The sequence below is a fragment of the Colletotrichum scovillei genome (genome assembly GCF_011075155.1).
Source record: "Colletotrichum scovillei strain TJNH1 chromosome Unknown Contig00004, whole genome shotgun sequence".
Classification (NCBI taxonomy): domain Eukaryota; kingdom Fungi; phylum Ascomycota; class Sordariomycetes; order Glomerellales; family Glomerellaceae; genus Colletotrichum; species Colletotrichum scovillei.
In genome coordinates this window covers 887,435-902,390 of record NW_023336262.1, presented here as the reverse complement: position 1 = coordinate 902,390, position 14,956 = coordinate 887,435, and the positions used below count along the sequence as shown (strand labels likewise).

The following is a 14,956-nucleotide window of genomic DNA, read 5'->3' as shown; positions in this document are numbered from 1 at the left end:
GGAAATTTTGGTGCTATGGAATCCGTAAGATTATGTCTTTGTTGCAAAAATGAGATCAAAGACCTAACGAAAGGGCGCTTTTAGCTGGATCTGGGAAAACAGTTCTTGCGTAAGAATCAAGCTTTTGATCTTGTCACAGTCCTCCTTTGATCTAATGAGCTTGTACTGATCAAAGCTTCGCAGATCTATCATCGTCGATCATATCTCCAATCGGGTGATAGGACATCGCAGCAAGGAAGTCTGCGTCTACTTTTACTTTGACTACACAAAACACTCTGAACAAGGGATTACCGACATTTTATCCACGTTACTGTTGCAACTCTTGCAAAATCAGGACGTTCTTTCTCCCGAAACCCAGCGCGTCGTTAGTACCTGGAAAAGGACTCGACAAGTCCCAACTGAGGAGGACTACTTCAAAATGATTGCATCGCAAGCGGAATTGTTTTCCACTATCTATCTCGTGGTAGACGCTCTTGACGAATGTCTCGACAGCCCCGTCGAAAACACTCTTGCGATCTTCTTAAGGAGATGCCAGGACTTGCCGAAAAACTTCAGGATGGTCTTCACGTCGAGGCCGGGATCCCAATTCCATCGAATGATAAGCCCAGATCATAAATGTGAAGTCAAAGCAGATGCAGCTGATGTCAAAGCTTACTTCGAAAAGTTCATCGAAAATCACTACGATTTTCAATCAGTCGTAGAGAACGGCCGCATAGCGGATCCGTGCTTCAAAGACAAGATTGTTGAAGCAGTCATGAAAAAGTCTCAAGGAATGTAAGTCATCGAAGTCATTCAAGAGCCAAATATACTAAACCCTGCTCATATTTGACATAGGTTCCTCCTTGCACATCTTCATATCGAATCCTTGGCTTCAACTCTGAGTCTCGTTGAGCTCATCAACAAATTGTCACACCTCTCAGCAAGCCCGCAGGAGGTCTATCATCAGGCAATGGACCGCATAAAGAGCAACTCCGCTTCGAAGCGGAGTTTGGCTATTCATGCCTTATCCTGGGTCGTTTATGCTAAGAGAGCTCTCACTGTCGATGAGCTTCTACACGCTGTCGCAATTCGTAGTGCCCCGCCAACTTTGGTCACCAACAATGAGCCGAGGAACTATCTCCTGCCTACATCATCCAACATGTGTACGGAAGAAGTTCTTTTATCAGCCTGCATCGGCCTCATCGTCGTTGTCCCCGGTAGATCTGCACCCGAAAGGACTGTTCGATTGGCTCATGCCACTGCAGCGGAATTCCTCTTGGCTCAAGAGATAATCAGAGATGAGCAGTCTACCCTTCTGGAAACCTGTTTAAACTGTCTTTACCACGCCTCAAGCCAGAAATCTTGCTACTCTGGGGAAGAGCTCAATAAGCACTGCGAGATGTATCCTCTCTTCCGCTACGCAGCGGCGTATTGGGGACACCACTTCTCCGAGGTGCCAAAAGTAAAAGGAAGTAATTACAAGTTGGCCTGGGACTTTGCATCGAACCAAGTTAAGCTAGACAATGCATTGAGAACGATGAAAGACCCAAGGATCTCGCACCAGACAAAAGTTTCCGGAGGGCATGTGTCTGCTTACTTTGGGCTTGACAATCTAGTCAGGAGAGCGATGTCCAAGGCCAGCAATGTTGACTTCAATGCCAGAACAAGGAGCGGAGATACCCCATTACACTGGGCAGTAGCCCATAACCAACAAGACTTTGCGTCGTTTCTGATCAATGCAGGGGCGGATCTCAACATCCAAAACACCAACGGCAAGACGGCCCTACACATGGCGACGGCGATGGGCCACAAGCACTTTATCAATATTCTAGTAGAGAAAAGGGCAGACCTTGAGTTCCAAGACTCCGAGGGATACACTTGTTTGCGATGGGCTGCCCGTTATGGATACCAGAGGACTGTAAATATCCTGCTGGAGGCCGGAGCAAAGATCAGCGCATCTGACAAGGATGGATATACAGCGTTACGCTGGGCAGCACGAGAGGGGTACAAGTCGATCGTTAAGACTCTTATCGACAGAGGCTCAACAATCGAGTCACCGGGCTCAGAGGAGTGGACACTGATGAGATGGGCAGCTCAAGAGGGCCAAGACTACATCATCAGCCGCTTAGCTAAAAGAGGTATCAATTTGGATGATTCGGATTCCGAGGGACTGACTGCTTTGAGCTGGGCCGTGAAGTACAAGCGAGAGATGACCATATGGCAGCTGATCAAGGGCGGTGCAGACGTCAACAAGCCAGACAAGAAGGGAAACCGACCTCTTCATCTGGCAGTACACAACACCAGCGGCAATCAAGACAGAAGCTCTCTGAATATCATCTGGATACTCTTACAGAATAAGGCCGAAATCGACGCTAAGAACAAACACGGAATGACACCTCTGCATCTAGCAGCGACCCGAGGAACCGCATCAACCGTCTGGCTACTACTCGAAAACGGAGCGAGCCCAACTCAAATTGACACAAATAATCACAACGCATTATACAAGGCCGTGACTGGACTCCATCTTGGGTGCTGCCAGATTCTGATCCAGAAAGCGGAGCATCTCGTCGACTCCAAGGACTTGTCATGGCGCACGCCTCTGCATGACGCGGCCTCAGGGGGGTCCCTCCCGATTGTCGAAATGCTCCTACGCAACGATGCGCATATAGATGCTCAGACCCGTCAGGGTCAGACACCACTTTATCTCTCAATCCTCCAAGACCATCCTAGTGTTGCCGAATTGCTAGTCAAGAAAGGTGCAAACTTACAGATCCTCAACACCAACAAGCGATGGACGGCTTTGCACCTTGCAGCCTGGACAGGAAGTCTTCTTATTGTAGAGATGCTCACGAGTAACGGGGCAGACGTTGAAGCGCAAGATCGACAAGGGTATACTGCGCAGCATTTGGCGCTTCAGGCTGGACATGGCGTGATCGTGGATTGCCTGAGGATGAGTAGCACAAATACACAACACCTGGATCCCGAAAGGTCCAAGTCAAAGGACTTGACTGGAGGAGGCAAAGAGAAATCATTCACAGCGACGAACACATCATTTCTTTTCGAGGAAGCGAAAAGTGCTGAGTCCATTCAAACAGAAGAGCGTCCGTGGTGGAAGGGAGATAAAAGGTTCGCGGCTACTGTGGAGGATGAGTGACCATTGGGCATCGTTGAATAGTACCTTACATTGGGTTGAGACTTTGTCATTGAGACTCAGAACGTTTGGGTTTGATGAAATCTTGCACTTCTTGCGCATCCAATTGACATTCATAACAAGACTGTGATCTTGCAGGAACCAAAAAATCAGACCTTCTCCTCAACCTTATCCAGAAGATCCAGAATCTCTCTTGCAGCCTTCTCTCGACCAGCGCCTTCCGGATGCCGCTTGGCTAGTGCTTGAGCTTGTTCCTGCATCGCCTGCGCTTGAGGGCCAAGCACGACTTCAATCAGCTTTTCGGAAAGTTCTTCTCTCTCCCAGTAAGGCTTGGCCTTCCTGTTGGCCCACTTCCCAATGCCCAGGATCTCTGACCGAATAGCGAAGTCATAGCAGTCGCCCCAACCTGGCAGAACGACTTGTGGTATACCAGTACTAGTTTGGGAGTTAGCGCGAGCTCTTGAGTTGAGTGAGGTGCTTACCACAAAGCCTCATGGAAGGAATTAGAGCCGCCATGACTGACACAGCACACCAGATGGCCAGATTCTAGGATGGACTTTGGTTCGGCAGTAAACCAGTCCGTGATCTTGACTCTATTCTGTTTGATGAAGGGACTCATAATTGCCTCGACGTCGAGCCATGGCTCAGAGTCTTCGGTTGCGTCCTCGTTTTCGTCCAACTTGCGCGGCATCTTCCAAAGCACTTGGAGTCTAGCTTCATCTTCAGAATCACCCTTGTGTTCTTCAGCTCGATCAAGAAGATTTCGAATCGCATGCGCAAATTCAGTCGCCTTCGGAAGATCATAGAAATGATGTGTGCCGAGGCTGATGAAGACTGTTGGCCCTCGACTCAGCCACTCAGCAAGTTCAGGATCTTCGATTTCAATCTTGGGGGCAGCGCGGGTGATAGGACCACATGGGGTGATGGACTCGGGGATGCTCTCAAAGGGGAAATCGATGTCGGGACTATTGGCGACAAGGGTTCGAAGGCCCTTGGGTGGTGCTTTCAGAAGGCCAAGCTCGTTCCAGGTGATGATCTCGATGCCGGGTCCAGCATGTTTGGTGAGATATGCCGAGACACGCTTATATCTCGAATCCGCGAAGAGTCCGTATCCGGCGACGAGATTGAAGAAAACGTTGAGGGGGACTAGATGGATTGGAATCGGAAATGGCAGGCTTGATTGTATACTTGGCTGATGTTAGTTGTGAATACTGGCTTCGACTCTACTTTACCTGCACTCACATGGGATACTTCCACAGCATTGCGAGCTTGGGTTGCATCGGCAGCGCGAATTCTTTGATGGTATTTGGAGCCAGACAAATCCAGTTGATGTTTGCTTGGTTGGCAAATGTTGTAGCTGGCGCAAAGAATGCCTCCACCACAGTCGCATCAGGATTCACTTCGTCGAAGACTTCCTCGATAGCTTTATAAGTCTCGAAAAACTCCTCCGGGCTCCAAGGAAGTGCCAGGCCGGCAAGTGTGAGCATGTTGCGGGACGTATTGATGAGCCCTGGCTTTGTAAGCCAGGTAGCCAGCGCCGGATTGTCAGGTCTATCCACGGCCTCGAAGTGGGAGAGTCCGACGATTGGATGTAACTTGACGGCGTTCCCAGCCGGGGCTCCTTCTATCTTGTTGCATTGGTCGACGAAGCGGCGGAGCTGAGAATCAAAGCCTGCTTGTGAGCCAATGTGTACTTCGACATTGGGGTTGATCTTTATCAAGGCGTAGGTAGCTGAAAGAATGACATTAGCCTGACCGTAATCTTTGTTACAAAGGAACAAGATCTTTTTCTTGGTTGATGACATCTTGAAGGGTGGTCTCCGGCTGCTGGGTGTACGGTGTCGTATGATGTAGCTTAATCAGGTCATGAGGGATGAAGCTATCTTCGAGGTAGCCTGAGCTTTATACAAGGCAGTCTTCAATAGTAAATGGAAAACCTTTGGCTCTCTTCTGTTACTTTAGGTTGCCCACCTGCCTTCCTCCCTGGAAAAGCTCGGAAGCACGCCAAGACATCGTGGGCTGTGGGTACTGAGTGTAGGTGCATCACTTGCAGAAATGGTATAAACATTGTTCTGATAATCCATTTCAACGAAATCAAGGATTTTTGCGCTCTTCTCGTTGGATTATGCTACGCAGCCAAGAAACTCAACATCGCTGACGTGAGATAGACCGGCATCGTGCACTTCAACGTTACAAATTAAGCCAAAAGGGCAAGAGGATGTGGACGGAAGTGCGCGTCAGCTTCACTGCGGAAGGATTCCCGTTTGGTACCTTATCTCAATGTCCCATTAGATTTACGCGATATGCGTTCGGATGATGTCTCTAAGCGGAGTTTGTGCGACATTGCAGTCTGAGTGATGTGGCGATCATCTGCCGCTCGAATGGGCGCACGAAGCCGGTGGGAGACAACCGGGCCGAGTCGTCACTTGTCCCAGGTCATGAACATACCATTTTTGGTCAGATATGCTGGCGAGCGGAGACTGATTGAGCATTAGTACCCGAATTGTGCAGTCGAACTTGTTGTGAGCCTGTTTGATTGGATCACAACTGCACTGAAGGCAACATTGATGCTACGCCGAGATTACTTGCGTTTTTCTGACATCTAAACTGCAGCGGGTGTTTGAAAATTCGTGTTTATTGAAATTGCGTGTCCTATTGCAGATCACGTCTGAATTTGGAGTGATCTCTATCTCCTTGTCCCAATAGAGTGTTGTGGGAGTCGAGTTCAGTAACGGTGTAGTGATGAACTCCAGAGGCATTCATCTCATGCTTTGGTACTTCTGCCCACATCTCATGCTTAGGTATTGATCCACCATATAATTCAGTTTGTGGTACATCCGACTGCAACTCCCCTGGAGCCACAGGGTGATAGTAAGCATGGTATGCTCCATCACCCTTTGCATGGTCAGGATATGGAGTAAGTGCAGTCGCTGCTTCGGCTGCTTGCTTCTGCTTCCGACGTTTGACGAAGCAGAACAGAGCAAGCCCGATGATGGCACCAACGACGGCTCCAACTACAGCGCCGACAATGGCGGCTATTGGGGTAGATCCCTTGGTATCTTTGTTCTCTGCTGGATCTTGATTGGTTTCTCCGGTCGTGTTTGTGTTTAACTTCCTAAACAGTGCCTGAACGTCGTTGGATGACCACTGGACGGAACTGATACCACTAGATTGATGTTAGCACCTTGGCACATGCCGTCAGCTTTCAAGTACTAGGCTCATTTCTCTTACATTTGCTGATACCAGTCACTGACTGTCTTCGCGCTTTCGTAGTCTTTGGCGTCTGCGTCGTAATCCGTCTTCCACTTCCAGTCCGTCATGTCGAAGAGACCGAGTCCTTGCGGCCAGGGGTCGGCACTTGTATATCCCGTCTTACCATCCGCTCCTCCAACTGACAGCATTTGACGACGGCCCACTACTGCGCAGCAATGATTCCTCCTCGGATTTTCCGACTCGTAAGCGACTTGATTCCAAAAGAACCCCGGGAGGCTTAGAACAAAGACATCGTCATAAGTTGAACCTGTCTCACTGTTGGTACCGCCGAACACAAAGCTAAACCTTTATCAGCATCAACGAAAGTTGTAAGAGATCAATTAGAATGCTCACATCTCGTAGGTTCCGTTGTTGCCTTCGACTCCAACGCTGCAGAAATTGCTGCGGGGAGTGGGCGCGTTTCCAGTTGTCTTTTGCCAGTACCAATCCCTGGTCACTGGATCCATGAAGGTCAAGTTGCTGAAATCCTGCCATCCGAGGGGCTTTGCCTGATCAGGTTCGAGACCCCACGTTGCGCCGCCCAAAATGGTGATGAGACCGTTCGAACCGAAAGTCGGGATGTAGACGGCTGAGCCTCCCGTTAAAGTGCCGTACTTGGAGAAGGCGTCATTCGTCTCGTTCGCCCACGACTTCGTTGTCATATTGTAGGACAAGATACCGGGGAGTGGCTGCGAATAAGGGTTGGATGTCGTCCAGCCCGACGATTGTCCTCCAAACCAGAACCCGGCGTCGGGAGTACTAGCGAATGCGCCCCCTTCATTTCGTCGCAATTCCTGGAAAAGTGTTGGGTTCGCTGGCGTCTCTTTTGACCAAGTCCCACCTCCTTTACCGTCTGCTTCAAACTTCCAGGACGTGGGCTCGTCCAGCGGGGCTCCAAATGGGCTATGCCCGCCCCAGATCCAGAATGTATTCTTCGCGTCGTTCTTCCACATCGCCTGTTGATCCATAGTCTTCGGCGTCTTCGGAATCTCTCTGATCTTGACGCTGGTTGCGGACCATGACGTTGTCAAGTCGATCGATAATGTGGAGTTGACTAGTATTCGCGCCGCGTGAGAAGGTGTCGGTATTGATCGCTTCGTCATTGAAGTAACTGACCTGCGTTGGAACCCCGCGCCGTTATCGGATTACCTCGCGCGTCGAGCTGAGAGACCTCGCCGCCATCGATGTAGGCATAGTCGCCAAGAACCGCGACTAAACGGCCAAAATCAGTTGAATACGATTACTTAGAGTATGATATCCACTACCTCTTGCTTCTGCTCGACGGAGAAAGATCTCTGGTGAGGGTACGTCTGACAGTTCCCAAGCGCGTTTCGACTGCGCATTAGAGAGGCTGGGCAGATGCAGCAAACATCCCAGCAAAGCTCCCTTTACCGAAGGCTTGAGCATCATCGCAAAGAGTGAACAAAACAATCACGAAACGAACGACGCGACAAGATGCCAAAATCAACGAAAAAGTGAGGAACGAGAAGGAGAAAGTCAATCCCCAGCCAACAAGCTCCCCGCCATGTTTGAAGGAAAGGCTCCAAGAAACTGGGAATGGGAGTGGCCTCAATGTTGGCTTTGGTTGAGGCTGGTGTTACCGAAATTAACATCAAACCCAAATCATGCTGAAAGCCTGCAGACCCATGACGCTAGATCAGAGGCGATGAGCAAAATGCCCTGGTATTGGGCAAAACGGCTCGCGAAGGATCGTTAGCGCCCTTGGCATGCTGACAGGCTTTCAAATCCTCGTCCCCTTCGTAGCCTGATGTGGCTTTGGCACGTTGTTCAGAAAGACCTAGCAACATTGTCTCACTGTCTCTGAATGGCTTGTCTTAGGTAACGGCTTGGTCAGAGACGAAGGCGGTGATGTGTTGGACTAAATGACACGCAATAGTTTGGCTCTGACTAACTGAGCTTGCCATTTGAAAACGCACCGCCAGAGAATCTTGAGTTGAAGCTCTTGTCGAACAGCGACGGCGGCAGATTAGCGCAGATGACCCCTGGAATCTTCTACGGACCGAACACACAGGCAACAGCTTAATCAACTTAAGGTGCAACAAGCCTTGCTCCGTGAGTCCGTGGACCTAAATCGCCCGCGGCTATCCGAATAGCGAGATTGTCATCCCTGTAAGACAGACCCTTGACGATTTGGGGGCTGCTCCAGGGGCTGTGCAGCACTTTCCAGCTTCTTTGTTGGTTCGGCTCAGACATGGCAAAGGTGATCCAATTACCTTTGTTTCACGGTGTTTCCGACATTGTTGTAGACAATGTGCTCACATTCTCACCACAAAATATTAGACTACCTACTTCTGAGTAACTAGTCCCCGAACGGTCTCCGTAATTCCAGTTGCGTCTGGCGAGAACCGTAAAGGCTCGGTTTTACATGAATAAATACTATTCAAGTTGCATGAAATTGCGAAAGATCATTGTTAGAGCCCAACCTTTCCTTCAACAGAGGAGATAGACAGCCGCATCTAGAGGCTTCGAGATCTATAGGAAAGTATGATAGCGGCCGTTATAAAGAGGAAAGGTTGTCAGAATATCATGGCATCAGACTAATGAGAGATACTTGCATTTTTCAGTATCTGCCCTTTATCATTAGCTGCGTTCTGTATCGTCAGACCCTTTTCCACAAGCAAAGCCACGACTATGGCTGACTCCGGAGATGAGAAAAGCCCAGCTGAACTAGAAGGGCCAAAGACCGCCGAGAGCGCGTTGCAACTACAAGCTAAGACTACAGTGCCGAAAGGTAAGCCAGAAAAAGACGCTCAACAGGATTCAGATAAAAGTTACGCAAACAAGTATACTTCGTTTCCCCCATTTACTGGCGAACCAGACGGCGTAACGTTGGAAGAAACCCAAAGGAAACAACCACTGGGGGAGGCAGAGACTCTGAAAAAGAGTGAAAAGGAACAACCGACAGTGAAAGTAGAATCAGGTCAGCAAGAGCCACTCAGTGAGCCGAAGCAGCGGCCCCGCAGGGCCTCGTCTTTATGGTTCTGGCTCGGAAAATGAGGTATTTCGATAGAGACTATCAAACGCTCAATAAAGAATCTGCGACGCAAGATAGGAATGATTCGGATGCATTCATACGCCATTGTGGGAAAGAAGATGCACACACGCTTTTGTCAGGATTCAACCACAGGAGCTTGTTGACTTAGCCTATGCATTAGCCTTCATCACGAGACGGAGTGTTAGGTCGAGTTCAGGGTAAAATTTAACTTATTTGCAGCACTGACAGCGTATCTAGCTCAAGTAGTTATTCGCCGGACAAACTTGCAAGTTCCAACTCTAATCTGCACCGAACGTCTTAATCTTGCCAGTTTCATCAGAATTCAGCCGCCTTCCCGAAAAAACCCAGAGCAAACAAACAGTGGTTCCGAGGAATAGAAGCAAAGACTTTCCGAGTCAAAACCCAGCTCAAAGAAAACTTTAATGCTGCTGAAGGAAGTCAACTTAGGTAACAATCGAAGGTTTTGATGGGGCCACCGCTTGATGCACACTTAGTCTTGGCTACTTGAATGTCGTTGTATGGCGCCCAAGCTTGACGCTTGTGCCACAGCGGGACGCGAGCTGAGCCGTAACTAAATATTTATCCTGAAGCCGCGGAAAATTCTCGCTGATACAAAACAGACCAGTGTGTCACGACGATTCATGACTCTTCCCCTGAATAGGTAAACCCGAAACTCGGCCGGGAAAGGAGTCAGAGGACAAGTGACGGATCGAAAGAATCCAAGAGATAGAAATTCGGCTATGTTGGGATCTCGTACAAGATTATAATACGATCTGATCTACCGCCGGGATGATCCAATTGAACAAGCTCATCATACAATTCAAGCTAATCAGTTGCTGTGCAACTCAACACTGCAATACTTATTTCTAATTCGCGTGTACTTCTTGTTCACAATCGATGAGCACGATGTGGTCGTCTTTTACGCTTGAACTGAAGGTGCTGGTCACGAGCATATGCCTAATCCAGTCCATACAATGTCTGAAGACGGTCGAGATCCCCTTCACCCGCATGAACGACCCGAACAGCAGGTTCGTTGCATCGATGCAGATCTCGGTTGGATCTCCGCCGCAACAAGTCATGGCGATCTTCGACACGGGAAGCAGTGATCTCTGGGTTCCCCAGCTCAACAGCCGCCTATGCAAAGACCGCTTGGCAACTTGCACCACCGGCAACAGCAAGAACTCTAGCGTCTCAGGTGCATTTGATACCGCAAAATCGACCACCTTCAATGCCAATCGCTCCCCATTTGAAGCGACGTATGCGAACGGCGTTGAAATTCAGGGAACTTTCATGTCAGAATCAGTCACAGTCGGGAATACGTCCGTTTCGAATAACACAATGGGATTGGGTCAGACCGGCAAGCTGACATCGCCTCTGATTGCCATCCTTGGTGTTGGCCCCTCGAGCTCAGAGGCGTCCGTTCTTGCCAATAATGCTAAGCCATACACAAACTTTCCGGAAAATCTCAAAGCACAGGGGCTCACCAAGTCGTTGGCTTACAGTGTATACTTGAACGATTTCAGTTAGTCCACAGATTTGAACTCTGTTTATACCTAAGTATGTACTTTTACTGACATCGCATAGGGTCGCCTACTGGAAGCGTCGTGTTTGGTGGGATGGACACTGCTAAGTTTACAGGTCCAATGCAGATGGTTCCTCTCGTTGGACAGAAGCTATTCAACTCAAGTGACTTCATCGTACCTTGGACATCATTCTCCTTCTCGGCAGACAAGAATGCTAAACCAACTGCAATTGGCGGAAACAATTTCCCGCCCGTCCTCGTTGACACAGGCAACCCGTCGTTATCCTTCCCAGCAAAGATCTTGGATCAGATCGGACCGGCAATCAAAGTTCAAACATTGCAGGATGGAACAAAAGCATTGAAATGCAGCAGCGGTGATTCGGGTGCCAAGTTCAACTTCGAGTTCCAGGCGGCCAAGGTCGAGGTCCCTCTGTCGATGATCTTCATCCCCCTAATGAAGAACGGGGCACCCATGACCGACAAGAGCGGCAGTGCCCTGTGCACACTTCCGTTGGAGCCTATTGATAGCAACGTAGCGTCTTTTGGTGCGCCTATGCTCTCGGCTGTGTACACAGTATTTGATCTTGAGAACAAACAGCTCGGGATGGCACAGGCTAAACTTAATGAGTCTGCCACAAACCTCCAGGAATTTCAGCCGGCCAGCCCATCGAAGGGAGCAGCCAAACAACCACGAGCTCAAAGCGCTCGCTTCCGACAGAAGTGATCGCAGAATCATTGCACATTGATAGATCGACTTGCTTGTCGACTGGTTTCACAAGCTCTTTCTCTTTTCTCATTTCTTACCAGCATTTTATCGAACCATCTTAGTACACAACTACAGCACTTACAAAGTAGACCAATTTGCAATCATATTCATCTCATGAGCGAGCCTAAAGACAAAACCTGCAGTCCAAGAAGAGCTTTTCAACATTCTCCCAACTCTATCTCACCAATCACGAAGTTTTATTGACATCAGAGATGTCGGTGAGCCACGTAGTCCGACAGCTTTGGAAAAAAAACAGGGAACGTCCAAATTCCTAGCTGTCTTGACCCAGAAAAATCACGCTTTGACTGGCCTTGCTTGCGCGATAACTTATCAGCCTTCTCCATAATAGTGTTTAAAATCCACAGATAAATACGGAGTTGTTGTCTTGCAGCTCCTTGCACCACCAAATCGGAGCTTGGCCTCGGGAACCACACGGACTAGTGAGCGGGTACGCAATGCAACATGTAGATCAACTTGATACGGGATGCAGAAGTAACCGTGCTGCCGTCTGGTTTTTGGTGGATCGACGAGAGGCAAACAAAAACAACACACCTCGTGCGAAGGCATCGTCATCTTCACAGAGAAATTTTGTCCATACACTTCCTCTTTCTCGTTGAGAACTTGTCCCTACGCTTTCGGCATACTATATTAGCATCTATCAGGCGACAAACTCATAGGGCTATCTTAGCATCAAATCCAATCAGCTTGCCATAAGACAAACGCGCGGCAATATGTCTCCCGCGTCATCGATTCACGATCCAGGCGAAAGCCAGCCGCTCCTCTCAAGGCATAGGCGACGCACCGGCACATTCCAACTACCATCATTCAGTGGCCAGCGACTCGTTTCGCCCCTGTCCATGAGACGTGCCTCCCTACAGGAAGTTCACCCACACCACGAAGACGTCGAGCCGGTACTGCCGGCCGCGCCAGTCGCCGCCCATCAAGAGACACGCCTACACAAGCCGCAATGGGCGCTCAGTGACAGGCCACCAAACACATGGGCACAAATCCGTCATTACTGGCGGGAAGAATTCGCGTGAGTACCTGAATATTGGCTGCAGTTATCCTTATATCACTTCAATCGCGGACATGGTTCCCCGCCGGAGCTTTCTCCACCGGGATCACTCACGGCAATGAAGCTCTCAGAATTAGTCCTATGCTGATCGCATACATACACAGTGAGTTCTGGGGCACCTTTATGATCTTGCTGTTCGGAGCAGGCGTCGAATGCGAGACACGTCTGAACTACCAGTCTGCCGACATCCGCGAAAACGCAGGTGACTTCTTGCAGTGCCGTTTGGCCTGGGCAGCCGGCGTAGCTATGGCCGTATGGATGTCCGGCGGCGTGTCAGGTGGACATTGCAACCCAACCGTGACGGTCGTCCTGGCTCTTTTCCGCGGCTTCCCCTGGCGTAAGGTACCCAGCTTCTTGGCCGCGCAGGTCTTGGGTGCCACCTTCGCCAGTCTTGCCGTCTATTTGAACTACTCCACCAGCATCGCGGAGTACGAGGGCGGTGCTGCCCGCACTTTGATCGGTGAACACGCCACTGCCGGTCTCTTCTTTACCTTCCCTAAGTCTGGGCTTCCTTATGTCGGCGCCTTTTACACCGAGTTTCTTGCCTCGGCCGCGCTGGTGGCCATCGTGTTTGCTCTGGCTGACAAGAATAACCTATCGCCCCCCAAGGGCACGCAGCCCTTTGCCATGTTTTTGGCTCTGTTGGCCATCGGCTCCGCCTTGGGCATCAACACTGGGTATGCCATGAACGGTGCTAGAGATACTGGCCCACGCATTGCGTTGGCTATTGTTGGCTATGGCTCAGATGTCTTCACTCATGACTCTTATTACTGGCTATGGGCTCCTTGGGCTGCCGCTATTGTTGGTGGTATCGCTGGTGCTTGTGTTTATGATGGCTTCATCTACACTGGGCGTGACTCTCCCTTCAATATCCCGAGGAAGGAAGACGACTGAACAGCGTGGTTGGAGAGTCATATTGATACCCAGGGTCTAGAGCCAAATGGTGTAGCATAGCTTGCGTGGAGAGTTTCTGCAGGTCATGAGTTGAGTACCGAGGTTTTAACCAGGTCAATATAAATTGGCTTACCACCTCAGGCAGAATAGCAAACGACTAGACATTAGATAGCGACAGCAATCTTCAGAATAGGCATTAATAGAGACTGATGAAAGGCGTAAATCATAACGAATTCCTTCAGCATGTTCATCAACGACGCACCAGGATATCGTCAGTGGTCAGAGTAATAAGTATTGAGCACATCCCGCAGATAATCTACTCGGATTATAGACATACGCCCAACCCAGCATAACTCAAAGACCCTCTTGAACTTCACTCGAATTGTGCGCTATATTCGAGTTCTCGCCAGTAGCAGGGCCAGTTTATTCGTCGTCTTGCATGTGATGGAAATTCTGAAGTAATTACAACTCAGAGTTTTTCCAACTGCTTTGCACTTAATTTCGGAATATCAAGGTGTGCAGCAAGACTTTCGATGCGTCCACGGTTAGCTCCGGCTTGCTCGTGCGAGCTTTATGTCACCAGGTGGAGAGCATTTCACATTAGCAACCAACTTCAACCTATGAAGTTTGGACAAAGTTCATGCCGCAATACCTCATACTAAGATCTATTCATTGACGTAATCAGAAACCCTTTTCTACTCATGGACGCGGCCGAACACCACACTTGCTCAATCCTTTTTTAATCAACCTTGACTTAAGTTTTGTAGCTTATGGTTCTAACATGAGGCGAACGAAGTATTTCATCATGGCGACCAGCTTCCATTGCGTCTACTACCAATCGGTATTTGGCGGTTGCACAACCGCCAAGTCGGGGAAAATTTGGCGCTATGACGATCAGTCCGAAAAGAGGAGAAGTCTGGGGAAACCAAGATCAATACAGACTTCGATGGAACCCTGCGTGAGTGTTAGGAGAAATGCACCCGGAACCGAGAGACCGCAATTGGTGCGCATCATATGCGATCCGCCGGCTGAATGTAAAACTTTCGAAAACGTTCGCGAACAATCTTAATTCGGCCCCGGAGCCGCAAAACCCGTTTATGTCTAGGTCGGCAGGGGGCTTGTAGCACAGGATCATACTCTTCAAATTACTTTCGTCAATATGACAAGTAGTATTGGAGTTGGTATGCCATGCGGCACGAACGGCAGTCTGCATGGAGCATAGTCCAGTTTCACTTTGGTTAACCCACGAATGCCAGATTGATTAGATTCGTATCCCAGTGCGACTCTCTCGGACTCTCTCG

At 49.4% G+C, this 14,956-nt stretch overlaps 5 protein-coding genes across 5 annotated transcripts; 3 read left to right on the top strand and 2 right to left on the bottom strand.

Annotated features, from left to right (window-relative positions):
• The first annotated feature begins 84 nt into the window (after nt 1-84).
• Nucleotides 85-3,134, top strand: HER10_EVM0011822 (uncharacterized protein). Its single transcript, XM_035481241.1, has 2 exons — nt 85-774; nt 835-3,134. The coding sequence occupies exons 1-2, from the start codon at nt 419-421 to the stop codon at nt 3,131-3,133; spliced, it is 2,655 nt and encodes an 884-aa protein (XP_035335405.1). The 5' UTR covers nt 85-418; the 3' UTR covers nt 3,134.
• A 145-nt stretch (nt 3,135-3,279) lies between these two features.
• On the bottom strand, nt 3,280-4,935 carry HER10_EVM0001388 (uncharacterized protein; the record flags this gene model as incomplete). Its single annotated transcript, XM_035471136.1, has 3 exons — nt 3,280-3,565; nt 3,613-4,317; nt 4,373-4,935. 3 exons carry the CDS (start codon nt 4,933-4,935, stop codon nt 3,280-3,282), a joined length of 1,554 nt encoding a protein of 517 aa, XP_035334635.1.
• A 482-nt stretch (nt 4,936-5,417) lies between these two features.
• Nucleotides 5,418-7,904, bottom strand: HER10_EVM0009549 (kelch repeat protein). Its single transcript, XM_035479034.1, has 5 exons — nt 7,648-7,904; nt 7,499-7,594; nt 6,737-7,436; nt 6,362-6,682; nt 5,418-6,296 (listed from the first exon to the last, which is right to left on the bottom strand). Exons 1-5 carry the CDS (start codon nt 7,790-7,792, stop codon nt 5,783-5,785), a joined length of 1,776 nt encoding a protein of 591 aa, XP_035335240.1. The 5' UTR covers nt 7,793-7,904; the 3' UTR covers nt 5,418-5,782.
• A 2,391-nt stretch (nt 7,905-10,295) lies between these two features.
• On the top strand, nt 10,296-11,644 carry HER10_EVM0004571 (uncharacterized protein; the record flags this gene model as incomplete). Its single annotated transcript, XM_035474209.1, has 2 exons — nt 10,296-10,920; nt 10,983-11,644. The coding sequence occupies 2 exons, from the start codon at nt 10,296-10,298 to the stop codon at nt 11,642-11,644; spliced, it is 1,287 nt and encodes a 428-aa protein (XP_035334881.1).
• Nucleotides 11,645-12,224: 580 nt separating this feature from the next.
• HER10_EVM0002452 (MIP family channel protein) lies at nt 12,225-13,655 on the top strand (the record flags this gene model as incomplete). Its single annotated transcript, XM_035472163.1, has 2 exons — nt 12,225-12,722; nt 12,866-13,655. The coding sequence occupies exons 1-2, from the start codon at nt 12,418-12,420 to the stop codon at nt 13,653-13,655; spliced, it is 1,095 nt and encodes a 364-aa protein (XP_035334719.1). The 5' UTR covers nt 12,225-12,417.
• Between the last annotated feature and the right edge of the window lie 1,301 nt (nt 13,656-14,956).

What these genes read in the sequence shown, in the direction of transcription:
- HER10_EVM0011822 (XM_035481241.1), top strand. Translation starts at nt 419, where the DNA reads ATGATTGCATCGCAAGCGGAATTGTTTTCCACTATCTATCTCGTGGTA. An exon ending in ATGAAAAAGTCTCAAGGAAT is followed by an intron (nt 775 to 834) that starts GTAAGTCATCGA and finishes TATTTGACATAG; the next exon opens with GTTCCTCCTTGCACATCTTC.
- HER10_EVM0009549 (XM_035479034.1), bottom strand. Translation starts at nt 7,792, where the DNA reads ATGATGCTCAAGCCTTCGGTAAAGGGAGCTTTGCTGGGATGTTTGCTG. An exon ending in GGCGCGGGGTTCCAACGCAG is followed by an intron (nt 7,437 to 7,498) that starts GTCAGTTACTTC and finishes CGCGAATACTAG; the next exon opens with TCAACTCCACATTATCGATC. An exon ending in AGTGACTGGTATCAGCAAAT is followed by an intron (nt 6,297 to 6,361) that starts GTAAGAGAAATG and finishes ACATCAATCTAG; the next exon opens with TGGTATCAGTTCCGTCCAGT.